Source organism: Dermacentor albipictus, chromosome 2 (genome assembly GCF_038994185.2).
Source record: "Dermacentor albipictus isolate Rhodes 1998 colony chromosome 2, USDA_Dalb.pri_finalv2, whole genome shotgun sequence".
NCBI lineage: Eukaryota > Metazoa > Arthropoda > Arachnida > Ixodida > Ixodidae > Dermacentor > Dermacentor albipictus.
In genome coordinates this window covers 19286003-19312018 of record NC_091822.1, presented here as the reverse complement: position 1 = coordinate 19312018, position 26016 = coordinate 19286003, and the positions used below count along the sequence as shown (strand labels likewise).

Here is a 26016-nt window from a genome sequence, read left to right as displayed (position 1 = left end):
TTACTTTTGCAACAGACACTTTTTCACCCTTCTTAAAAACCCCTGAGAGAGCTTCTGAGGCTTTTGATTCAAACAAGCCTTTCGGCAAAACAACAAAACTGCAGCCACAGGGTGTCTGAATATGTTACCACTTGGTTACAATCGGTTTTTGTTGCTTCATTTCTTTGTTATCTCCTGATGTCATATAGTTTGCCGAGTGTATAAGTAGTCTCGTGTCACGAAATAAACTGTCAGTTGGAAGTTAGCGCTCACTCTGTCTTCCGTTCCCTTTGATTCCCCCTACCTCCTACCTTTTTTGCTCTTCCGAGCTGCGCTACAAGCCTAAAAGTGTCATGACATACCAACTCGCCCAAACTGCCACGCTTTTGACCTTCATTTCTAGTTCAACGGGCCCCTCTCTTGCTACAACTCGTGACCCGTATGCTACTGTTTCGCTCATCGCGGCAACCGTGTGCAAAGCCCGTACCTTGGCATTTTGTGCTCGCCGCAAGATCATCCCACTGGAAGTAGGTTCCCTCTTTGGTGGATTCATTCCCTCATCCGGACATTCCAGCAGAATCTGCAAGATTCTCAAATCCGAGTTGCACAGGCACGCTCGGCTCTACCGCCAGGTGCTCTCTACTCAGCCAAGAGTTTCCACGGGACCTTCTTCGCTGGGTCTGACACTGCGGAAATTTCTACGCTTCGCTGACCAGAAAACCGAGTTCTTGTGGCAGTGCCAGTTGCGTGATCTTCGTGGCCGTTGTTCCGGGAGAAGACCGACTCCTGGAAACACTGTTCACTCGCCGGAAAACTTGGACCTACCAGAACACATCCACAACGTTTTGGCGTTGGGACCTAAGTTCGCGGTGGAGTCTAATAATCCACCGGAAGAGATGCTCTCAATGGTGAGGCAGATTTCCAAGTTCGCGGCGGAAGAGGATGTTTCGCGCGTTATTTCCGAAGGTGTAGGGGCCATATCCCGCTCTAGACAGGCACTTCCGAAGATGTCGTTGAGACGTGTAGCTAACTATCTGCGTGACAATTCGATTTGCGTGTTACCGGCAGATAAAGAAGGCGGGTTCTGTGTATTCTCGGAAGGGAATTTTCACGCAAAAGCTGGTCTGGCAATTTCCGTCGTTTTCAAGCGTCAGGATACAGTGTCCTTAAGTAAGGTAAAAGCTAAGGCTAAGAAACTTTGCAGGGAATGCAACTTGGACAAAGTGTTACGAAATATTGCCAGCAGCAAACGAGATCACCTAGAGGTGTTCTTTAGCGCGAAAACGCACAAACCTGACGTCCCGTTGAGGGTTATTGTTTCAGAAAAAGACACGTGGCAGAAGTCTGTCGCACTGTTTCTGCAGGCCAAGCTAGCCATTTTACCCGTGAATGACCCGTTGTTAATACGCAACTCCGATGAAGTAATTGAATTTTTAAAGGACAACTCTGATCGAGGCTTTCAACTCTTCTCCGTCGATGTGAAGGACCTCTACTATTCTATTCCTCACATTGACCTGCTGTCAGCTATTTCGCAGACAATTGATGAATTTGGCGTCACCCGTTTTCAAAATAATGCTGGGATGTCTAGTGATCACTTTTTAGAACTTTTGAGCTTTTATTTGTCATCTACGTTCATCACATGGAATGACACCATCTATTTGCAGAAAAACGGAGTGTGCAATGGTTCGTGCATTGCCCCGCTCCTCAGTGATTTATTTTTAGCTCGCCTAGACGTCGCCATGTCAGTCAACCTTTGTCAGACTAACATTTTTAAAATATTTTGTTACGTGGACGATTTTTTGTTTTGTGTTCAGTGTTCTCCGGCTGACCTTGAGACTGAGGTTGCCTCGGTAGTGCCAATAGTCCAAGAATGCCTTGCGCCCCTTGACGTTACCTACGAGCTCCCACAGGATCATGAGATCCGGTTTTTGGATTTGCGCTTAGCTTGTTCGGATATTCATACGTGTTGGTCCTATGAACCTCGTGCTAACAAACCACTTCTTCCGTTTCATCCTGGCCATTCTAAGCTAATCAAGAGAGGCATTGCTAACCTTTGCCTTAATAATGCTTTGAAAAAGTCGTGCCACCATACTGTTTCGTCTAGCGTTGCCTCTCAGTGCGATCGGCTTTCGCAGGCTGGTTATCCCGTGTCCCTACAAGTGTCAATTGCAGAACGAATTCTAAGAGAGCGTAGAAAAGACAACCAGCACGCAGATAATCCTGTAACTACTAGGGGTAGAACTAGCGTCATCCCTTATATTCACACCGTCTCACATAATCTTAAGAAGATCGCCCAGCGAGCGAATGTTCGTGCAGTGTTTTCTGCCCCTAACAAGCTAATGAGGATTTGCAAACTCACTAATCCCAATAAGGTAGCTCCTCTTTCCTGTGACAAGAACCACAAAAATAAGTTTGTTAATTGCACACATTGTGTCATTTATTGTTTTCCACTCAAGTGAGGAAAACGTTACGTTGGTCAAACTGGCCGATGTCTGAATGACAGGCTGCGCGAACATGGTTACAATGCCAAGAATTGTATTACAGCTGGGGGGTTTCTTGCGCAGCACTGCGCAACGTTTGGTTGCGAACCTATCTTAGAGGAATGCGTCATTCTTGGTCGCAGTCGTAATCAGCTCACAAGAGAAATCATCGCAGCAGAGGCTATCATTGCTATGGGCCATGCATGTGTTAGCTCACCTTCATTATCATTATCAAACAATGAATTGGCGTATCTCCGACTGCAGCCACAGGCTGTCTGAATATGTTACCACGTGGTTACAATCGGTTTTTGTTGCTTCATTTCTTTGTTATCTCCTGATGTCATATGGTTTGCCGAGTGTATAAGTAGTCTCGTGTCACGAAATAAACTGTCAGTTGGAAGCGCTCACTCTGTCTTCCGTTCCCTTTGATTACCCCTACCTCCTTCCTTTTTTGCTCTTCCGAGCTGCGCTACAAGCCTAAAAGTGTCATGACATACCAACTCGCCCAAACTGCCACGCCTTTCAACAAAGACACCTTCCTTATCGGAGGTTAAAAGAGACAGGGATTGTCCTTTCAAATAACTAACTGTTCTAGCTACAGGAATCTTTCGAACAGATGTCTTACAACGTGCGAGCAAATCCACGCCTTCCGAAGTGCACCTTTGCTGTTCTTCCGTGGAGGCTGGCCTGGAGACCTGCTTGACAATTGCAAGTAGCTCCGCAGGAACTTTCTCCGGTTGTACGGCGAACTTGGGCCCGTAACTAAGCACGCGGCGTACGGAATCTGGGACGGCAGCGCCTCCCAGGGCGATCACAGGACTTTCTGCAGCTGGTGATTTCTTCGGTACCAGTGCTCGAAGTCTCGGAAGCATAAGCTGCCACATGTACTCAGTGCAGGCGTTGATGATCTGGTTCCATTGCCAGCAGAGTCGTCGACCACTGTGCGGATTGGCGGCAAGCAGAAGAGTTGCCCGAAGGTGCTCCCTGTGCAACCGTGCTTGTCTTTGCCACTCGGAGCGAAGAATCTTACACACTCGATTCGCATGTCCAAGCGATGGTAGACCGAAGTCGAACATCGCTGCAACGTCCTTTGGGAGAACCTTGTGTCTGATACAGAAGCCCAGCATTCGTCCTCGGCAAGAAGCGGCAACAATGAGAGCAGCGACGAACGAAGGTTCGCGAGTGAAACAAGGAAAAGGGCCCATTGAACTGAATATGAAGTCACTGAGCATCTGCTGGTGGGCCAATTGGCTAAGCATGATTACAAAGATGGCGCCGAATAAAACAAACACATGAAGAAAGGAGACACGAGACAAGCGCGTAGGCGCATGAAGAAGTGAGTGTTTTATTTCTTGACATAGTAATATATAGTTGCTGTCAAGGACCAAACAACAAGAAAAAACAGGGCAGTCATCTGTATCGCACAAGGAAGCCAAGATACAGAATAACTTCTAAGTGTCGTTCTCAAGATACGCCAGTTCCTTTGGCGAAAGAGAAATTGAGGCTTCACTGATACAATCAACACCACGCTTCTTGGTCTTAAGCGCTTCCAATATCTCCCTTGTCAGTTGATCATCAGCTCTGTTCTAAAGAATTCTGTAGAATTCTGTTCACAAGGTTCTCCCAAAGGAAGTCGCAGCGATGTTTGGCTTCGGTCTACCATCGCTTGGACATGCGAATCGAGTGCGTAAGATTCTTCGCTCCGAGTGGCAAAGACAAGCATGGTTGCACAGGGAGCACCTTCGGGCAACTCTTCTGCTTGCCGCCAATTCGCACAGTGGTCGACGACTCTGCTGGCAATGATCTGGCAATTGAACCAGATCATCAACGCCTCCACTGAGTACATGTGGCAGCTTATGCTTCCGAGACTTCGAGCACAGGTACCGACGAAACAACCAGCTGCAGAAAGTCCTGTGATAACCCTGGGAGCCACCGCCGTCCCAGATTCCGTACGCCACGTGCTTGGCTACGGGCCCAAGCTCGCCGTACAACCGGAGAAGGCTCCTGCGGAGCTACTTGCACTTGTCAAGCAGGTTTCCAGGCGAGCCTCCACGGAAGAACAGCAAAGGTGCACTTCGGAAGGCGTGGGTTTGCTCGCACGCTGTAAGATATCTGGTCGAAAGATTCCTGTAGCTAGAACAGTTAGTTATTTTAAAGGACAATCCCTGTCTCTTTTAACCTCCGATAAGGAAGGTGTCTTTGTTGTAATGCCGAAACGCATTGTTTAAATCAAAAGCCTCAGAAGCTCTCTCAGGGGTCTTTAATAAGTGCGAAAAAGTGTCTCTTGCAAAAGTAAAAACAATTGCCAAGAAGCTGTGTAAGAACCTGAATTTAACGAAACTGGTGACTGCAATAGAATCGGAGAAAATGTTGAGCCTTGATGTATTCTTCACTGCAAAAACTCATAAATATAATTGCCCCTTCCGCGTCATAGTCTCAGAAAATGGGTCATGGCAAGAACAGGTCTCCTTGTTTCTCCAGCAAAATTTGAGTAGACTACCCATTGACGACCCGTTTCGCGTGAAGAATTCTGAATGCATCGTAAAATACATCGCACAGAATGAAAACGAAATGCTATCCGCCTTCTCTGTTGACATAAAACACTTGTATTACTCGATACCACAAAATGAATTGATGGAAAGCGTCAATGACTGCATCGATAAATTTGGAGCAGTTGCTTTCCAGAATGCCTCTGGCATAGCCGTAGGTTCCTTTTCGGAACTGCTGTCCGTATACCTGAAGTCTACACACATTAAATTGAATGATGGCGGCTTTCTACAGAAAGAGGGTGTCTGTATAGGTTCGTGTATAGCCCCTGTTTTAAGCGACATCTTTTTAGCTTCAAAAGACAACCTGTCAAAGCAGTGCATATCGGGTACAAATGTCATACAGATCTTTAGATTTGTCGATGATTTTTTAGTTTTCTTAGATTGTGACAGTCCAGAATTGGGGACCCAGTCATCATTAGTATTTTCAGAGTTTAAAACAGCCTTGCATCCTCTAACCCTGACCCACGAGCTTCCGGTTGATAACTGTTTAGAATTTTTACATTTAAAGTTCATTTTTTCATCGTGTCTTGTGTGCTAGCAGTTCAAGCCAAGGGCTAGCAAACCCACCCAACCGTATCTGTTGCAGAAAAATGCTCAAACAGCTCAAGCAACCTAGCGTTGTAAACCAGAATCGAGCAGGCCCTTCTGAAACCAACTGTGCCATCATTCCATATGTTCACGGCATATCTCACAATCTCAAAAAAGTAGGTAAACGAGCTGGCGTTCGAGTTATATTTTCCGCTCCGAAACGTCTTGGTTTGATGTGCGCCAAAGTGAACGCAGGAAATCGGGAAAACAAACAGGTGTGCGCAAAAAAAAAGAACATGGGCAGAAACATGTCGGATGTGTAACGAAAGTAGTTTACTCGGCTCCCTTGTCGTGTGGTTCATCATATGTAGGCCAAACGGGCAGATGTATGAATGACGGATTGCATGAGCATCGATATAAGATGAAAAACCAGCTCTGCGGTCATATAAGTGCGCATTGTAAGGCTCACAAGTGCATCCCAGATTTGGTAGAACCTGTGTTTTGAACAGAGCTGATGATCAACTGACAAGGAAGATATTGGAAGCGCTTGAGATCAAGAAGCGTGGTGTTGATTGTATCAGTGAAGCCTCAGTTTCTCTTTCGACAAAGGAACTGGCGTATCTTGAGAGCGACACTGATAAGCTATTCTGTATCTTGGCTTCCTTGTGCGATAGAGATGACTGCCCTGTTTATTCTTATTCTTTAGATCCTTGACAGCAGCTATATATTACTATGTCAAGAAATAAAACACCCAGTTGTTAGTCCGCCTACGTGCTTGTCTCGTGTCTCTCTTCTTCGTATGTTGTTTTATTCGGCGCCGTCTTTGTAATCATGCTTAAAGGAGGTGTCGTATAAGCGCTTTTCAACCATATGGCAAGGCCGCTTCCCAGGTCACCTATTTTACGCGCGGGTCAGAACTATTGTTTGGCTGCCCGTCTCACAACTGAGGATTTGCCTTTGAGCGAGAGTCTCTGTCAATGCACCCTCCTCACATCCGACGTCTCAGCCTTGCGCGGCGCATCAGTACGAGTTCCGTCTCGTTCGAAAAGGCTCATTCGATGCATGAGAAAGGCAGCCTAGTCCGTGAACTGTTTGGTGTACATTCCATCCAGACGCGACCACTGAATTCGAGGTAAGCGCTGAAAGTTCTTTCATTTTCTTCTTTTTTTTCCACACTACTTTTAAGTACTGTTCAATTTCGCCGGAAATATAATGTGTATCTAGCCGCGTTCATGGCCGCTTGCGTACAGGAGACTCCCAAATCATGATGCTAGAACCATTGAAAAATACTTTGCCAAGCCACCTGCTGTGGTCATCAAAACCCCTACATCGCGAATAATTCAAACATGTTTTCAGGCATTTGAGGCATTCTAAATGGACTTAAACTGACTCTACCGACATGGCTCGCGCTGACATTTTAGTGAGAGACCACCCCCCCCCCCCCACAAAAAGTGTAGCGCTAAGGGAAGACAAAAAATGATGAGAAGGTTTGCAGTAGTACGCAAACAATAAGAAAAAAAAGAACGTAACGACAACAGTTGAAAAATTCAAATACACATTTTGGTCAAGCACAAGTAAAGAAAAGAACAAAAGTTGTAGGTGGCGTCCATTCATTTCTTCTCCATTTGCACTTATATTCGTTTTCATGGGTTTCCGTTTGTACTCCTGTAGATCACAAGCATGCATCTGCAACGACGAAAGGTCGTCGGTACGCCTGTATGGTTTGCCTAGCCGAGTTCACAGCCGTCTGCCCCCGTCAGATTCCTGAAGTACAAGGCCAGAACCATTTAGAAATCATTATATATTGGGTTACCCATCGCAACAGATCTGTCGCGGATAAATCAAAAAGTTTTTGGGCACGCAGGGCCCTCTGGGCTGTACTTGTCGGCGATAAGATGGCCTCGCCGCCTACGGGATTGTGTGACTAAGCTATGTCGAATGTTCAGTTGCCATAGTCGGAAGTTCGAATTCTGCTACAAGGTTGTTGTTTTTATTATTTGACAATGGTGAGCTTCACCTCCTCCAGCGCACTAGATCAGCAGGCTTGGAGTGACGCCTGTCACTGGCAAAAGATGCCGAGAGCAAGTGGGGCTATACAAATCCACGTACAACCAAATTAGGAAGGCCCACTAACCTTCAACAAGGACACTCCCTCACCAGAGTAGGAATTTACCTCCCTGGTGCAGTATTCGGCCACTACCTCCCGAATGATTTCTACAAATAGCCCATGGCCCTCAGTCCCCAGCAACCGCGGAGCTCCTGACCAAGGCAGCGGTCAGACCACCTGTAACGCAGCAGCGGGTGTTAAAAATCTCTTCGTCCGGACAGGCCGCCAATGGAAACTGACCCTGTCAATCTTTAATTGCCGAACGCTGTCGAGTGAGACTAGCTTAGCACGACTCTTTGGGGAACTATCAGACATTGTTTGAGATATCATCCCAAACAATGGAAACAATGGAAAGTGGACCTGGAAAAGTCCTAATGGTGAAACAAGAAATGAAAATGATTTCATACTTTCTGCTGATCCCAGCATAGTGCAGTATGTAGAAGTGTTAGGTAAAGTGCAGTGATTATAGTTTAGGGAGGGCTAGCATTCACCTCAATCTGAAGAGAGTAGGAGTAAAATTGATCAAGAAGAAACAGGTCAACTTAGCCGCAGTAAGGGTAAAAGCAAATTCAGGCAGGTACTTGCAAGCAAATATGCGACCTTAGAACAGAGAAATGAAGATGACATAGAGGTAATGAATGAAACCATCACTAGGCTGCCTTCAGAGGCAGCAATTGAAGTGGGAGGCAAGGCACCAAGGCAAACAGTAGGCGAGCTCTCCCAAATAACGAAGGACCTAATAAAGAAACCACAAAGAATGAAAGCGTCTAACTCAAGAGATGGAATTCGCGGAGCTGTCAAAAGTGATCAACAAGGCGAAAATAACTAATATTCGAATATATACCGTGAGAAAGACTGAAAAAGCCGTAAAAATTGACGGAACCTGAAATCAGTGAGAAGAAAACTTGGAAAAGGACAAACTAAGATGTATGCACCGAAAGATAAGCAGGATAATATCATCAGCAATCTCGAATACATAGGAAGAGCATCGGAATAATTCTAAACTGACCTGTAGATTGGGGTATCCTGAGCCAGAGGAGTCAGGATACCGCAATTAGATACAGTAATGAACAGGATACAGGAACTTCTCCTATAGCTAGCGACGAGATAAGAAAGGCCTTCGAAGATAGGAACGGGAAAGAACGGCAGGATAAGATAGAATAACAATCAATTTAATCAAAAATGTAGGAGACGTAATATTTGGAAAATTGGCGGCTCTCTATTCGAAACGTCTACCGACTGCACCAGGGTTCCAGACAACTGGAAGAACGCAAACGTTCTAATAATCCACAAAAAAGCAGACATTAAAGAATTGAAAATTACAGGATCTATAAATCCCCCAGTATTATATAAAATATTTCCAAAAATAATAGCCAAGAGAATAAGGGCAACACTGCACTTTAATCAACCAAGGGAACAGGCTGGGTTCAGGAAACGATACTCTACAATGGATGGCATCCATATGAATAATCAGGGTATCAAAAAATCCGCAGAATACAGTAAGCCTTTCTAAATGGCTTTCGTAGATTACAAAAAGGCATTTGATTCAGTAGAGATACCAGCAGTCATAGACGCATTACGTAATAAAGGAGTACAGACCTATTACGCAAATACCGTGGAAAATATCTCGGGAGATGCCACAGCTACCTTAGTTCTACAAAAAAAAACTGGAAGATACATATAAAGAAAGGACTCAGACAAGGAGGCATAATCTATCCAATGCTATTCACCGCGTGCTGGGAATTCAAGCTATCACGCTGGGAAGGCTTAGGAGTAACTGTCGATGGCGAATATCTCAGCAATCTTCGGTTTGCCAATGTCATTGTTCTATTCAGCAACAATGCAGACGAATTACAACAACTGATTGAGGACCTTAAGAGATAGAATGCGAGAGTGGGGTCGAAGATTAGTATGCAGAAGAGAAAGATAATGATGAATAGCCGGGCAAGGGAACAAGAGTTCAAGATCGCCAGTCAGCCTCTAGATTCCGTGCAGGAGTACGTTTACCTAAGTCAATTAGTCACAGCAGGCCCTGACCATGAGAAGAAAAATCGCAGCAGAATAAAAATGGTTTGGATCGCATAAGACAGACATTGTCAGCTCCTGAGTGGAAGCTTACCATTATGGTTTAAAAGAAAAGTGTACAATCAGTGCATTTTGCTAGTGCTGAGGTATGGGGCAGAGATTTGGAGACTGCAAAAAAAGAAGCTTGAGAACTACTTAAGGACCGTACAAAGAGCGATGGAACGAAGATGCTAGGCATAACGTTAAGAGACAGAAGGAGAACGGTGTTAATCAGAGAGCAAACGGGTATAGCCTATATTCTAATTGGCATTAAGAGAAAAAAAATGAGCTTAAATAACCGGTTAAATAACCGTTCGACCATTGCGGTTACGGAATGGGCACCAAGAGAAGCGAAACGCAGTCAAGGGTGGCAGAAGACAAGGTGGAACGATGAAATTAGGAAACTTGCAGGCGCTAGTTGGAATCGGTTGGCGCAGGACAGGGCAATTGCAGATCGCATGGAGAAGCCATCGTCCTGCAGTGCATATAAAACCAACCGATGATGGTGATGATCATGATAATGAAAGTAGATAAAAAACTTGCCGCATGTGGGCAACAATCCCACATCATCAAAAACATCATCACGATTAGCCTGGCTACGCCCACTGCAGGACAAAGCCCTCTCCCATACTTCTACAACTACCCCGGTCATATGCTAATTGTGGCCATGTTGCGCCTGCAAACTTCTTAATCTCCTCCGTCCAACTAAATTTCTGCCGCCCCGTGCTACGCTTCCATTCCCTTGGAATTCAGTCCGTAACCCTTAATGACCACCCATTATCTTCCCTCCTCATTACATGTCCTGCCCATGCCCATTTCTAGATTTCAGCTAAGATATCATTACCTCGCGTTTCTTTCCTCACCCACTCTGCTCTCTTCCTATCCCTTAACCTTACACCCATCATTGTTTTTATGCGAAGCATATTACGAGAGCTCAACCCAGCTCCTCAGGCGCCGCGGTGTCGCCTTCAATACCACGTGACACCGTGACGTCACGACAGAGGAGAAGTGGCTTTGGCTCAACTCTTGCAAGATGGGCTGCGTGGGAATCGAACCAGGGTCTCCAGAGTGTGAGACGGAGACGCTACCACTGAGCCACGAGTACGATGCTTCAAAGCGGTACAAAAGCGCCTCTAGTGAATGCGGTGTTGCCTTAGAAACGAGCTGTTTCTAAGGCTCAGGCGTGCGTCGCCTGCTCAGGCGCACATTTCGTTGCCGCGCCGAACGCTGCGTTGCTCGACGCTCACCGCGTCCAATGCGGGGCGTCCAAGGCGAAGCAGAGTAACGCATGAGTTGTTTCTTCGTCTAGCCGAACCAAATATAGCCAAGCAACAGCAGTTCACCAAGCTAAACAGTGGTTCAACAACTAAAATAAAGGCTAGTATGCTTCGCATCCTGGGCTTAACCTTAGCTAAGCCACAGCCATTTTTTCCATACCTCTTTGCGTGGTCATCAATTTAGGTAGAACTCTTTTCGTAAGCCTCCAGGTGTCTGCCCGGTAGGTGAGTACTGGTAAGACACAGCTGTTATACACTTTTCTCTTGAGGAATAATGGCAACCTGCTGTTCATGATCTGGGAATGCCTACCAAATGCACCCCAGCCCATTCTTATTCTTCTCACTATTTCAGTCCCATGATCCGGATCCGCAGTCACTACCTGCCTTAAGTAGATGTATTCCTTTACCACTTCCAGTGCCTCGCTACCTATCGTAAATTGCTGTTCGCTTCCGAGACTGTTAAACATTACTTTAATTTTATGCAGATTAATTTTTAGACCCACCCTTCTGCTTTGCCTCTCCAAGTCAGTGAACATGCCTTGCATTTGATCCCCTGTGTTACTAAGCAAGGCAACATCATCACGGAATCGCAAGCTACTAAGGTATTCTCCAGTAACTATTATCCCCAATGGTTTCCACTCCAGGTCGCTGAATACCTCCTGTAAACACGCTGTGAATAGCATTGGAGAGATCGTATCTCCCTGCCTGACGCCCTTCTTTATTTTAATTTTGTAGCTTTCTTTATCTTTCTTTATGGACGACTATGGTGGCTGGGGAGCCGCCATAGATATCTTTCAGTATTTTTACATACGGCTTGTCTACACCCTGATTCCGTAATACCAGGATGACTGCTGAGGTTTCGACTGAATCGAACGCTTTCTCGTAATCAATGAAAGCTATATATAAGGGTTGGTTATAATCGGCACATTTCTCTATCACCAGACTGATAGTGTGAATATGGTTAATTGTCTAGTTGCCTTTACGAAATCCTGCCGAGCCCTTTGGTTGACAGAAGTCTAAGGTGTTCCTGATTCCGTTTGCGATTACCTTACTAAATACTTTGTAGAGAACCGACAATAAGCCGATCGGCCTATAATTTTTCAAGTCTTTGGCGTCTCCTTTCTTATGAATGATGATTGTGTTGGCGTTTTTCCAAGATTTTGGTACGCACGAGGTCATGAGGCATTGCGTATACAGGGTGGCCAGTTTTTCCTAGAACAATCTGGCCACCATGCTTCAACAAAGCTGCTGTAACCTGATCCACCCCAGCTGCCTTCCCCCTTTGCATAGTTCCCAAGGCATTCTTAACTTCTTCCTGCATTACCTGCGGGATGTCGAATTCCTCGAGACTATTCCCTCTTCTAATTATTTTCGTGGGTGTCAATGGTACGGAGTAAATCTCTATAGAACTATACAGTAGCTCACCGTACCATAGCGTATTCACCCACCACCTAAGTTTCCCTGTATTGCCCCACTTCCCCCTTCTCTTCATTAAAATCTACCCCTCCTCCTCCTCTATAGAACTCATCAGCCACTTCAACTATCTTATCCATATTAGTAATCATATTGCCGGCTTTGTCTCTTAACGCATACATCTGCTTCTTGCCTATTCCTAGTTTCTTCTTCACTGCTTTTAGGCTTCCTCCGTTCCTGAGAGCATGCTCAGTTCTATCCATATTATACTTCCTTATGTAAGCTATCTTACGCTTGTTGATTACCTTGGAAAGTTCTGCCAGTTATATTCTAGCTGTAGGGTTAGAGGCTTTCATACACTGGCGTTTCTTGATCAGATCTTTCGTCTCCTGCAATAGCTTACTGCTATCCTGTCTAAAGAAGTTACCACCGACTTCTATTGCACACTCCTTAATGACGCCCATAGAATTGTCGTTCATTGCTTCAACACTAAGGTCCTCTTCCTGAGTTAAAGCCGAATACCTGTTCTGTTGCTTGATTCGGAATTCCTCTATTTGCCCTCTTACGGCTAACTCATTGTTGGGCTTTTTATGCACCAGTTTCTTCCGTTCCCTCGTCAAGAGTAGGCTAATTCGAGATCTTACCATCCTATGGTCAAGGCAGCGCACCTTGTCGAGCACGTCCACATCTTGTATGTCTTGTAAGTCTTTCATGTGTGGATTTCTTTCCGTCATACATTTCAATGCTAGAAGTCTTCGCAAACACTTTGATGAGATTGATCATTTCCTTTTATCATTTTCTAGCTCATTTTCATTCATTTCCTTGACTTAGACTTCGTTATCAGGTGATGACAAAAATATTTATTGCTTCCTTGACTACAATTCAGAATACTGTAACCGATTAACAAACAGTCCCTGTGGTGTGGCGATATATATCTCTCCTAATCTCGCTTATCGCAGACCGCATGATCTACACATACCCATCACTAATTGCGAATCCGTCTGGATTTAAATAGGTAATTGTTCTCCCTCTAATGATCACAGAGATTTCATATTTGGCTGCATTTACCGTTCCCTTTCATCATCAGTCGATGACTTTTTGATAATCCTGATTACACTTTATATACCGCTTCACTAGAAAATAATAATGCCAATATAATGGGTTACATTATTACTAACCTACTCAATGCCACATCAACAGTTATTTCTTACACCAGTCTACTACAAAGCTACAGATATGAAGGCTTAATTGATGTTCCAACACGACAGGTTCCTAATGGCAGAGAGACGCTAATTGATCACACCGTCTCCAACTTACTATCTTCACCAGAGGTGAAAGTTCTTGATATTGACATAACTGATCATTACCCATTGCTTTTACGTTTTAAGTATAGCTCGAGTCCGTGTCCTTTTCCACACTCTAAATACGTTCTGGACAAAAACAGCTTTATAACTGCCATCGGTATTATAGACTAGTCCGAAATCAAAACATTTGATGATCCTCAGAAAGAATTTTCTAAATTTCTTACTGTAATTATATCACATATTCATAAGTTCACTTGTAAAAGCAAATGTAAAAAAAATCATTGCATTCTCTCACAATTCATGGATACCTAAAACGTTATTAGCAGCTTTACGCAAACGCCATAACCTGTGCAAAAAACTAAGAACCAGCCTTTTGATACCAAATTAATTGCCCGATATAAAAAGTTGCGTAACTCTATAAACAGCCAGTTAAAGCTAGCAGAACAATCATATCTTCAACAAAAAATCTTACCAGCAGGCATTACCAAAAAATTGAAATGCAACATCTGCTTTCAAACAGGAGTTCTAGACCAGAACAGGTATCAAAAATTATATACAATAACTATCCGATCCAAATAGCCAATGCCTGGAGCGCCTATTTTTTCAGAGTAATACACCCTCTCCTTCACAAGTAGCTCAACTAAATCGTCTCCCTCACTCATTTTTTTCCCATAACACCAGAAGATATATATAGCGTTATATGTCACCTAAAACCCACCAGTGCGGGAATAGATGAAGTTCTACCTGCTACCATTAAAATGATTGCCCGCCTAATTTCTTATATCTTGTCTTATATTACTAATTCGATATCCAAGACTGGCGTGTTTCCCAACGACCTTAAGCACGGTAAAGCCATCCCAATTCTAAAGAAAGGTGACAGCACATTCATACATCACTACCGCCCTATTTGTATTTTACCTTTTTCGGCAAAGTTCTGGAGAAATTAATCGAATTGCGCCTAACCAAATATCTCACTAAATTTAATATTCTCTCTTCATGCCAATTTCGCTTTCTAATGGATACTCCACAGATTTGGCACTGATACGTCTAAGTGACCAATTAAAAAAATATTTGACGATGGTCCATTTCCAGGTTCCGTTTTCAACGATCTAACAAAGGCATTCGACTGCTTAAACCATAACATCCTTTTTTGCTAAGCTTGAGGCTATCGGTGTTCGTGACCCTGCGCTCTCACTATTAAAGAGTTACTTGTCAAAGAGAGTTCAGGTTGTGTCTGTGTGTAATGTCTATTCGAGGCAACAAACCACTAACATTGGCGTCCCTGAAGGATCCATATTAGGACCACTACAGTTTTTGATTTATATTAATGATCTACCTAACTGTTTGTCGTCTACTAAGTGCATTCTGTATGCTGATGATACTACCATATTTGCCTGTGATAAAAACATGTCACTCCTTATTAACAAGGTAAATACTGATCTAGAGAATGTTTTAACTTGGTGTAATGCTAACCTGCTATCTATAATTGCCGAAAAGACTCAATTTTTGTATTTTGCTCACACCAGCAACATTCGGCAGCCTTCCCTTCTTTAACTTTTGGCTCACACTCTATCTCTTCCATGCTCCATGTCCATGCCCCATGCTCATCTTTCCTTGGATTTCTCTAGACTGCAGCTTGAAATATAAAGATCACATTTCTCACATAAAAATAGCATACGGTATACGCGTTCTAATTTAAACTCGTCCCTACTTTACACATAGTACATTAATCTCGCTATACCACTCACTCATTCACTCTCATATTAACTACGGCATAATATGCTGGGTTATAACACTCACTTGGTATCCCTCCAGGTAATCCAGAACCAATCCATAAGAATTATTACAAGCAGTTCACGCTTCGCATACGGAAAGTCACTACTACATGTAAACAACATCCTAACCATTTCAGAATTCACCAAATATAATCTAGAGATTTTATTCTACAAATATATGACAAAGGAACTTGATCTACTTTGCACCTTGTGTCCTGATAGCTCGTAGTCAGACTAGATTTGCACTCAATAATAATTTCCGTCTACCTAAAGTGCAAACTAATATGGTAAACAGACTGAGAAATTTTCCTCCATATCGCTTTGCAATACTCTACCACCTATGATCAAAAATGCTAAAAATTTATACCAATTTAAAAGAGAACTAAAAGCATACCTAATAAATACTTATTGATATTGTCCATATTTTTCTAATTTTATTCTGTTTTTTGTCGTGCTGTCAGAAGTGCTCTTATTACTCATATCCCATAAACATGTTTTGATATTACTCTTAGCTCTCATGTGTCCCGCTGCTGCTTCAAACATTGTATACCATCATAAGTGTCTTTACCAGGAGGTCCCAATACAGTGTTTGATTATGGGACCTCCTTATGTATACTACTCACATGTAATTTTTCTGTATTTTACCAATAAACAAATAAATTGAAAATTGAATCGAAATATAGGAGGTTGTGACCAAGTACTGCACCAGGGTGGCCAATCCTGCTCTGGTGAAGGAGTGCTTACCGGTTATGGTGACTGGGATCAGGCCGCATTCCAAACCTGTTTATGCAATTTTATCGAGCCGCGGCTTTTTTGTTCCTCTTATAATCCGGTGGAAAATTGCGCGGCCCTGGGATTTGAACCACTGTCCTTTTGCACGTGAGGCGGATGGTCTACCTCCACGCTATCGCTGCAACAATCCCACAACATTAGCAAAATGATTAAGCTTAACAATTTGCTAATGCCTAACTACTTAACTTGCTTAACCATTTGCATCGGTTAACCCCCTTTTTCTCGTTTACCTAGCATATCTGTAATATCTGGTCAGGAGTGAATGCTGCTTCTTTACAGGTAAGTTAGTGATGGCAATGAGAGGCAGGCCATAGGTTGCTTCCTTCTTTCGCGGACAATGCCTTTGCAATCTTCGGATCACAGACACAATTCACTGGGCTAGTCCAGTTACTGGAGAGTGCTGGCGTGAAACCACTTAAGGCAAGCACTTTGTGGACACTAGGTTGCATCCGGCTAGACCTGCGATCAGCGGACGCTAGGCATACCGCCACCTAGATCAAGTAACACATGCGACGATGAATGGGCCAGTAAAACGGAAGAGGAGCTCTCGCCATCAGTCACGGTCCCGATGGAAGGTCCAAAGCCACAAAAAACTCTGTGCCCTTCCACTCTGTGAAAAAGGATGACCAGAGAAGTTCTTATGCGGGCCCCTTAAAGGCGAACTCCACCTCCACAGCTATTCGGCCCGGCGTTGTACTATATTCGGGATCAGCCCAGGTATGGGGAGTGCTTGACGCCTCCTTCACCCCCGCCGCGGGTCGGCGCGCCATTGCTCCATCTTCGCGATCGGCCCCCTTATGGGGAATGCTTAAAGCCTCCTTCACCTCCGCTGCTGGTCCGGCCGGTATTGCACTTCCTTCGGGATCGGCGCACGTATGGGGAGTGCTTAACGCCAGCTTCCTCTCCGCCTCGGGACGGCCAGGCATATGCATTATCTTCGGGAGCGGCCCACGTGAGGGGAGTGCTTATCGCCTGCTTCACCTCCGCCGCGAGTCGGCCCGGCGTGGCACTATCTTCGGGATTCGCCCCATATGGGGAGTGCTTTGCCCCCTATGGGGAGTGATTTGCCCCCATATGGGAAGTGTATGGGGAGTGCTGTCCGGCCGGTATGGCACTATCTGCGGGATAAGCCCACGTATGGGGAATACTTAACGCCTGCATCACCTCCGCTGCGGTTTCGGCCGGTATTGCACTATCTGCGAGCCCGGCCCAAGCATGACGAGTGCTTAACGCCTGTTTCACTTCCGCTGTGGGTCTTGCCGGTACCGGACTATCTTCAGGATTGGCCCATTTATGGGGAGTGCTCAATGCCAGCTTCACCTCCGCATGGGGTCCGGCCGGTATTGCACTACTTCGGGATCGGCCCAAGTATTGGCAGTGCTTAATGCCAGCTTCACCTCCGCTGCGGGTCCGACCGATATTGCACAACTTCGGGATCGGCCCACGTATGGGGAGTGCTTAACGCCAGCTTCACCGCCGCTGCGGGTTCAGCCGGTATTCCCCTACCTTCGGTATCGGCCCACGTATGGGGAGTGCTTAAGGCCTGCTTCACCTCGACCGTGGTACGGCCCGGCATTGCACAATCTGTGGGATCGGCCCACGTATGGGCACTGCTTAACGCCTGCTTCACCTTTGCTGCGGGTCCGGCCGGTATTGCACTATCTGCGAGATCGGCCCACGTATGGCGAGTGCTTGATGCCTGCTTCACCTCAGCTGCATGTCCGGCCGGTAATGTACCATCTTAGGGATCGGCCCCGTATGGGGAGTACCTAACGCCTGCTTCACTTCCGTTGGGGGTCCGGCCGGTATTCCACAATCTTCGGTATCGGCCCACGCATGGGCAGTGCTTAACGCTTGCTTCACCTCCGCCGTGGGTCGGCCCGGCATTGCACTATCTTCGGGGTCGGCCCACGTATGGGAAGTGCTTAACGCCAGCTTCACCTCCGCTGCGGGTCCGGCCGGTATTTACCTTTCTTCTGGATGGGCCCACGTATGGGGAGTGCCTAACGCCTGCTTCACCTCCGTTGCGAGTCCGGTCGGTATTCCAATATCTTCGGGATCGGCACACGCATGGGGAGTGCTTAACACCTGCTTCACCTACGCCGCAGGTCGGCCTGGCATTGCAATTTCTACAGGATGGGCCAACGTATGGGGAGTGCTTAACGCCTGCCTCACTTCCACTGCGGGTCCGGCCGGTATTGCGCTATGTTCTGGATCGGCCCACGTATGGGGAGTGCTTAAGCCCTGCTTCACCTCCACCGTGGATCGATCCGGCATTGCACAATCTGCGGGATCGGCCCACGTATTAGGATTGCTTAACGCCTGCTTCACCTCCACTGCGGTTAAGGCCGGTATTGCACTATCTGCGAGATCGGCCCACGCATGGGGAGTGCTTAACGCTTGCTTCAACTCCGCCGTAGGTCGGCCCGGCATTGCACTATCTTCGGGGCCGGCCCACGTATGCGAAGTGCTTAACGCCAGCTGCACCTCCGCTGCGGGTCCGGCCGGTATTTAACTTTCTTCGGGATGGGCCCACGTATGGGGAGTGCTTAACGCCTGCTTCATCTCCGCTGCGGGTCCGGCCGGTATTGCACCATTTTCGGTATCGGCCCACGTATGGGGAGTGCCTAACGCTTGCTCCACCTCCGCCGCGGGTTCATGCCGGTATTGCACAATGTGCGTGGTTGGCGCACGTATGGGCTTAACGCCTGCTTCACCTCTGCTGCGGGTCTGGCTGGAATTGCACTATGTGTGGGATCGGCCCCCGTATGGAGAGTGCCTAGCGCCTGCTTCACCTCCGCTGGGGGTCCGGCCATGAGTGCTTCCTTTTTTTGCCGGGGAGTGATTGCAGTCACAAATACGGGCACTGGTCGAAGACGCAGAAGACGTTGGTTGCTGTTGGTGCTCGCGCTCGCTCCGCTCAGCCATTGCTTGTTTCTGTTGCATTAATATAAAACGCCTAGCGCGTCTAACCCTAAACGCATACTATCAAGTATAAGATGTCACTACTTTGCGGCCCTTCTGCAGCAGTCAAGCTGCTTTTGTGCAGCTTTTACTCCCATCATCCCTCATGTACGACACATCAAAATAAAGATTCAATTCAATCACCCCTAATGGATACGTCTTCGCTGGCGCTCAATCAGAAAGTTGTAAGATGGCCTATACTCACGATGGATGCCATGGCTGTGGCCAGCGATCCCTTTCGCGTGTCGCAGCAAAAGCAGCAAGACGTCATGATTGGTGACTGGTGCTGAGGCGAAGTGCTCTGACTGAGCGACTGGCTGCTCCATGATGCATCGTCCGCGCATGGCATACGACACCTGGACAAACATGAATGTCTGACTCGTTCCGCTAGTCCCAGTAATTTAAAATGTTTATGATATATACTCGTGGTTTTGCAGTTTATCTCTGCTGAAATATCAACGGTTAGATTAGTGTTATAGTGATGAATGGTGCTTGTCTGCGCTCCGTGTACTATGCATAAATTAGGAGGTAGCGTCTCTGCGAGCTAAGTTCCGGACAAGCACACGCCCCTTATGAGCACTGTTAGTTGGTGTTGGCTATTCTCGTAATAATTCACGCGTAACTCATCACCTCTAATGTTATGCACATTGTAAGACGTCTTCCTGAACAAATGTGAGGAGTTGCGAGGTCGTGGCTTACAGCAGTGAGCGCAGGTGCAAATGCGTATTCCTTGGTCCACGTCGAAAGCATCACACAGAATGTTTTGCTCTCTATCAAAGCTCTAGGGATTCTGTTCGTCCGATTGGTTTTGGATAGGGCGAAGTCGCGCAACACGTCTTATCCACAGGGTAGAAACAGAATACAGCTTATAGGTATGTTGAACAAAATCAAGATAATTGCACATGCCGCAGTTTTACTTTATGGCAGGCAATGTGGCAGCATGTGAGAGTGTAACAAAGAAGCATCGTGTCTATAATATACGTATCACCTAAAATCAATCACGTCGAATCAGCTGAAGTGCTGTGATGGACCAACAAAACAATTATAAGGCAACCGAGCCAGTGGCCACGGCAGCATTTTCGCACATTCTTGACTCAAGAAGCCCGCTCTTGGCGAAGGGAAGGCGATGCGGCGAACCGCTATCGCCCAAGGAACGCCAGATGTATTATTGTGCAGCAGCGTTCCAGCCGCTGCATGCGAACGGTTTCGCGACCATGTTGTCCCATAGGCGCCATGACAGGCTCGATGACATTGTCGTATAGTCGGTAAACGTGTACAGGTTATACAGGTTCATAGGTGATGGCTGCTGAACAACACATTATGATCCTGTATGTAGGTTTTATTTTATTTAGTTATTTTAGGATTCTACACTCGCCCAGCAGGGCGTGTTGAACAGTAATTCTTTAAAAATATATATAACCCATACACAGACACACACATACTAATAATAATGGGCCCATGATGTGCAGTACTCTGACCATCTTGCTCAGCATTTGTACACAAGTCTGAAAAAAGGCCAATTGGACCAGCTGCTAGCCAAAGCGTGAGTCTGTGTGTCTTCTTTGTGATTGTGCATTCATGCTACACTGTGTGGTCAAGTAAACTTTAACTAGTACAAGTCCTCTTCAACACAAAAGTGTCTGTGAGAAAGGGACAAAGTCGGCGGCCATCATCACGCGGGAAATTTCTTGGCCATAGGTCCACAATTGTCAGGAGATCTTGCTGCATTCCTCCGTGTGGCAGGTTGCTTGCGAGAACAGCGTACATTCGGGTGTGTTCGGCTGGTATCGACGAATGGTGCAGTGTTGTAGGCGTGCTTTATAAAGGGATGAATGTGGTTACAGTTCGTATTTTGAAAGCTTGTCGCCAATAGTCAGTTTGAATGGTTGCGTCAAGCCAATGGTTTGAGAATGGTAGGCGGGTGTGGTGCAACTAACAATTGGGCATTCAACGTTGAGCCCGTTCTGTTTTTAGAGAGGAACACATGTCCTTTGCGACTCTTGATATTGCGATTCAAGCAGGGAGGGAGATTAAATTTCGCAATAAGGACGAAACTTCAGGAGCAGCGTTGGCGGGAAGCAGGGCTGGGCAAAGATACTCCGCATAGAGTATGTTGTATCATGATACGATACCAGATACTCGGGCAACGAGTATTAAGACACATATACAAGATTCCAACGCAATTGCTGTAGCGGATACAATACTCTCCACTCGTATCTTAAGATACTTCAATGCACTCGCAAATTTCTTCTTAGATCTATATAATGTAGCAGAAAATGCATATGCACAATAATATTTTTTTCATAATTTTTTTTTTCATAATATTTTTCATTGCTTTATAAGCCCCAAGAAAGCAGTGTAGTCCAGCCCAGTTTCTCGAAATAAATAGGCCGTTATGGCTGTTCTGCAATGAAATATATCATTATTAGTGTGTTTCGGGAATGTATTCAATGTGTCGATTAAACTACCATTAAGCAAAAATGTGCATTTTGCAAACATTTCTTCAAAGGGTCAAATATATGTGAACTCAAAGCAAGTAAGTCTAGCTGCAACACGAAAGATTGGTTGCCTTGCTTCTCTGACAACATCAAGCATTACAACAATATATATTAAGGTTTCACATCATCATCATCAGCCTGGTTACGCACACTGCAGGGCAAAGGCCTCTCCCATATTTCTCCAACAACCCCGGTCATGTACTGATTGTGGCGATGCCGTCCCTGCAAACGTTTTAATCTCATCCGCCCACCTAACTTTCTGCCGCCCCCTACTACACTTCCCTTCCCTTGGAATCCAGTCCGTAACCCTTAATGACCATCGGTTATCTTCCCTCCTCATTACATGTCCTGCCCATGCCCATTTCGTTTTCTTGATTTCAACTAGGATGTCATTAACTCGCATTTGTTCCCTCACCCAATCTGCTCTTTTCTTATCCCTTAACGTTACACCTATCATTCTTCTTTCCATAGCTCGTTGCGTCGTCCTCAATTTAAGTAGAACCCTTTTCGTAAGCCTCCAGGTTTCTGCCCCGTAGGTGAATACTGGTAAGACACAGCTATTAAACACTTTTCTCGTGAGGGATAATGGCAACCTGCTGTTCATGATCTGAGAATGCCGGCCAAACGCACCCCAGCCCATTCTTATTCTCCTAATTATTTCCGTCTCATGATCCGGATACGCAGCGACTACCTGCCCTAAGTAGATGTATTCCCTTACGACTTCCAGTGCCTCGCTGCCTATTGTAAATTGCTGTTCTCTTCCGAGACTGTTAAACATTACTTCAGTTTTCTGTAGATAAATTTTTAGACCCACTCTTCTGCTTTGCCTCTCCAGGTCAGTGAGCATGCATTGCAGTTTGTCCCCTGAGTTACTAAGCAAGGCAATATCATCAGCGAATCGCACGTTACTAAGGTATTCTCCATTAGCTTTTATCCCCATTTCTTCCAAATCTAGGTCTCGGAAAACCTCCTGTAAACACGCTGTGAATAGCATTGGAGAGATCGTATCTCCCTGCCTGACGCCTTTCTTTATTGGAATTTTGTTGCTTTCTTTATGATGGACTATAGATATGGAGCCGCTATAGATATGGACTATAGATATGGAGCCGCTATAGATATCTTTCAGTATTTTTACACACGGCTCGTCTACACCCTGATTCCGTAATTCCTCCATGACTGCTGAGGTTTCGACCGAATCAAATGCTTTCTCGTAATCAATGAAAGGTAAATATAAGGGTTGGTTATATTCCGCACATTTCTCTATCACCTGATTGATAGTGTGAGTATGATCTATTGCTGAGTAGCCTTTACGGAATCCTACCTGGTCCTTTGCTTGACAGAAGTCTAAGGTGTTCCTGATTCTATTTGCTATTACCTTAATAAATAGTTTTTAGGCAACGGACAGTAAGCTGATCGGTCTATAATTTTTCAAGTCTTTGGCGTCCCCTTTCTTATGGATTAGGATTAGGTTAGCGTTTTTCCAAGATTCCGGTATGCTCGACGTTATGAGGCATTGTGTATACAGGGTGGCCAGTTTCTCTAGAACAATTTGCCCACCATCCTTCAACAAATCTGCTGTTACCTGATCCTCCCCAGCTGCCTTCCCCCTTTGCATATCTCCCAAGGCTTTCTTTACTTCTTCCGGCGTTAGCTGTGGGATTTTGAATTCCCCTAGACTATTTTCTCTTCCATTGTCGTCGTGGGTGCCACTGGTACTGTATAAATCTCTATAGAACTCCTCAGCCACTTGAACTATCTCATCCATATTAGTAATGATATTGCCGGCTTTGTCTCTGAACGCATACATCTGATTCTTGCCAATTCCTACTTTCTTCTTCACTGTTGTTAGACTTCCTCTCTTCCTGAGAGCATGTTCAATTCTATCCATATTATGCTTCCTTATATGTCAGCTGTCTTACGCTTGTTGATTAACTTCGAAAGTTCTGCCAGTTCTATTCTAGCTGTAGGGTTAGAGGCTTTCATACATTGGCGTTTCTTGATCAGATCTTTCGTCTCCTGCTATAGTTTACTGGTATCCTGCCTAACGGAGTTACCACCGACTTCCATTGTATACTCCTTAATGATGCCCACAAGATTGTCGTTCATTGCTTCAACACTAAGGTCCTCTTCCTGAGTTAAAGCTGAATACCTGTTCTGTAGCTTGATCTGGAATTCCTCTATTTTCCCTCTTATCGCTAACTCTTTGATCGGCTTCTTATGTATCAGTTTCTTCCGTTCCCTTCTCAGGTCTAGGCTAATTCGAGTTCTTACCATCCTGTGGTCACTGCAGCGCACCTTGCCTAGCACGTCCACATCTTGTATGATGCCAGGGTTAGCGCAGAGTATGAAGTCTATTTCATTTCTAGTCTCGCCGTTCGGGCTCCTCCACGTCCACTTTCGGCTATCCCGCTTGCGGAAGAAGGTATTCATTATCCTCATATTATTCTGTACCGCAAACTCTACTAATAACTCTCCCCTCATATTCCTAGTGCCTATGCCATATTCCCCCACTGCCTTGTCTCCAGCCTGCTTCTTGCCTACCTTGGCATTAAAGGTTTCACATTTACATAGAAAAGTGGAAAAATGCATGTGTCATCGGTACAACACCGCCCTATTTATTTGGATTGTAGCTCCCACCGATGCACGGAGCTGGTCGCTCTAGCTCGGCCCTGCAAAACATGAGCAAGTTTGGCGACGCGTGTTCGCGGCGCAATCACGCACACGCCTTCTAAGAGAGCTTGTCCTCTGGTTCTCGTGCTCCGCATCGACCCCTCGGTTCGCGACATTGAGAACTCCGCACTACGTCATGAAAGACCCAAGGACGCCATCAGGCAACCTTTGTCCTGAAGCTACCTCACGCCAACGGGAGGTCGCAGCCATGCAGTTCCCCGTGCCCGCGTTCCGGCGCGAGAACCCGCAGGTGTGGTTTGCCCAAGTTGCAGCCATCTTCTATCTCCACCACCTCACCTCGGACACTTCTCGGTTTTGCCACATACTTTCAACCTGTCTCCTGACGTGACTCATCAAGTGTCGGACGTCGTGGCTACACCATTGGGCGATGCCCCGTCGTTACGTAGTATTCTGGATCGCACCACGGCGTCCGAGAGCACGCACCTGCAGCCGTTGCTCACCTCCGCGCAGCTTGGAGATTGCGGCCCCTCACAGCTGCTCAAAAGCCCGTGGCAGCTCCTGGGCACAAGCAACCTCGGCGCGAACGATGCGTTGTTGCGGGTGCTGTTCCTGCAGGGTTTGCCGCAGTCCACCCGCCTTCTTTTGGCCCCTGCAGGGCACTTAAACCCCGACCACCTCGCCCGGCTCACTGATCGGGTACCCGACACAACTTGTCCTTCCTTCGCCACACTCTCTTCAGCACCTAAGGCCTCAGCCATGTCCCACTTAGAGTTTCGGATCGGATTTATTCGGATTTATTTCCTTCTTTAAGGAAATGAATTGATTGATTGATTGATTGATTGATTGATTGATTGATTGATTGATTGATTGATTGATTGATTGATTGATTGATTGATTGATTGATTGATTGACTGATTGATTGATTGACCAGCTCGCCGTTTCCATCGATGCCCTTCGGGCGCCCTTTCATCACCAGCGTGGCCCCTCGTCACCCCCAGTGAGCACCGTCTTCCCCTAGTAATCCCCGCTCATGCACTCCTAGAAGCTCGCTTATTTGCTGGCGCCATCAATGTTTCCAGCACAGCGCTCGCCACTGCAAGTTCCCATGCCACTGGTAGGGATATGCACTGCGAGATCACTGACAGCGGCATGCGACCTCGCCTTCCAGCCCGGCCGCCTTTTCATCGTCATGGATTGCATTTCCGGCCTGCGTTTCCTTGTAGACATTGGTACCGAGGTTACCATACTGCCATCCTCCAAGCGTAAACGCGCTTCTAAGTCACCTGGCGCTACGTCTGCGCAGCGAACTCTACCTCCATCGCCACGTATTGTCTACGGTCCCTCACTCTCGAGCTTCGCCTGCGGCGAACGCTCCGGTTGGTTTTCATCGCACCCGACATCAATCAGCATATCGTCAGCTCTGACTTCCTGAACCTTTTCGACCTCGACGTCAGCAAGGGCCGCCGTCGCCTGATGAACAGTAAACCACGACTCTCCATGCCCGGAGTTCTGTTAGCCGCAACTACCACCGGCATTGGCACGCTAACTCCACGTTGCCGATACGTTCGAATCCTAGCAGGTTTTCCTGAGGTGAGGAGGCCTTGCAAGTCAAAGTTAGCCACCCAAGCATAGCGTGACCAGCCACATTGTCGCGC

At 46.1% G+C, this 26016-nt stretch overlaps 1 protein-coding gene across 1 annotated transcript in view; it reads right to left on the bottom strand.

The window, feature by feature from the left end:
• LOC135918445 (uncharacterized) overlaps positions 1 to 26016 on the bottom strand; it is a 232426-nt gene that overhangs the window by 137317 nt on the left and 69093 nt on the right. Inside the window, exon 2 of the mRNA XM_070532778.1 lies at positions 19438 to 19588. Coding sequence (XP_070388879.1) covers positions 19438 to 19588 — 151 coding nt within the window. The remainder of the gene's footprint in view (positions 1 to 19437; positions 19589 to 26016) is intronic.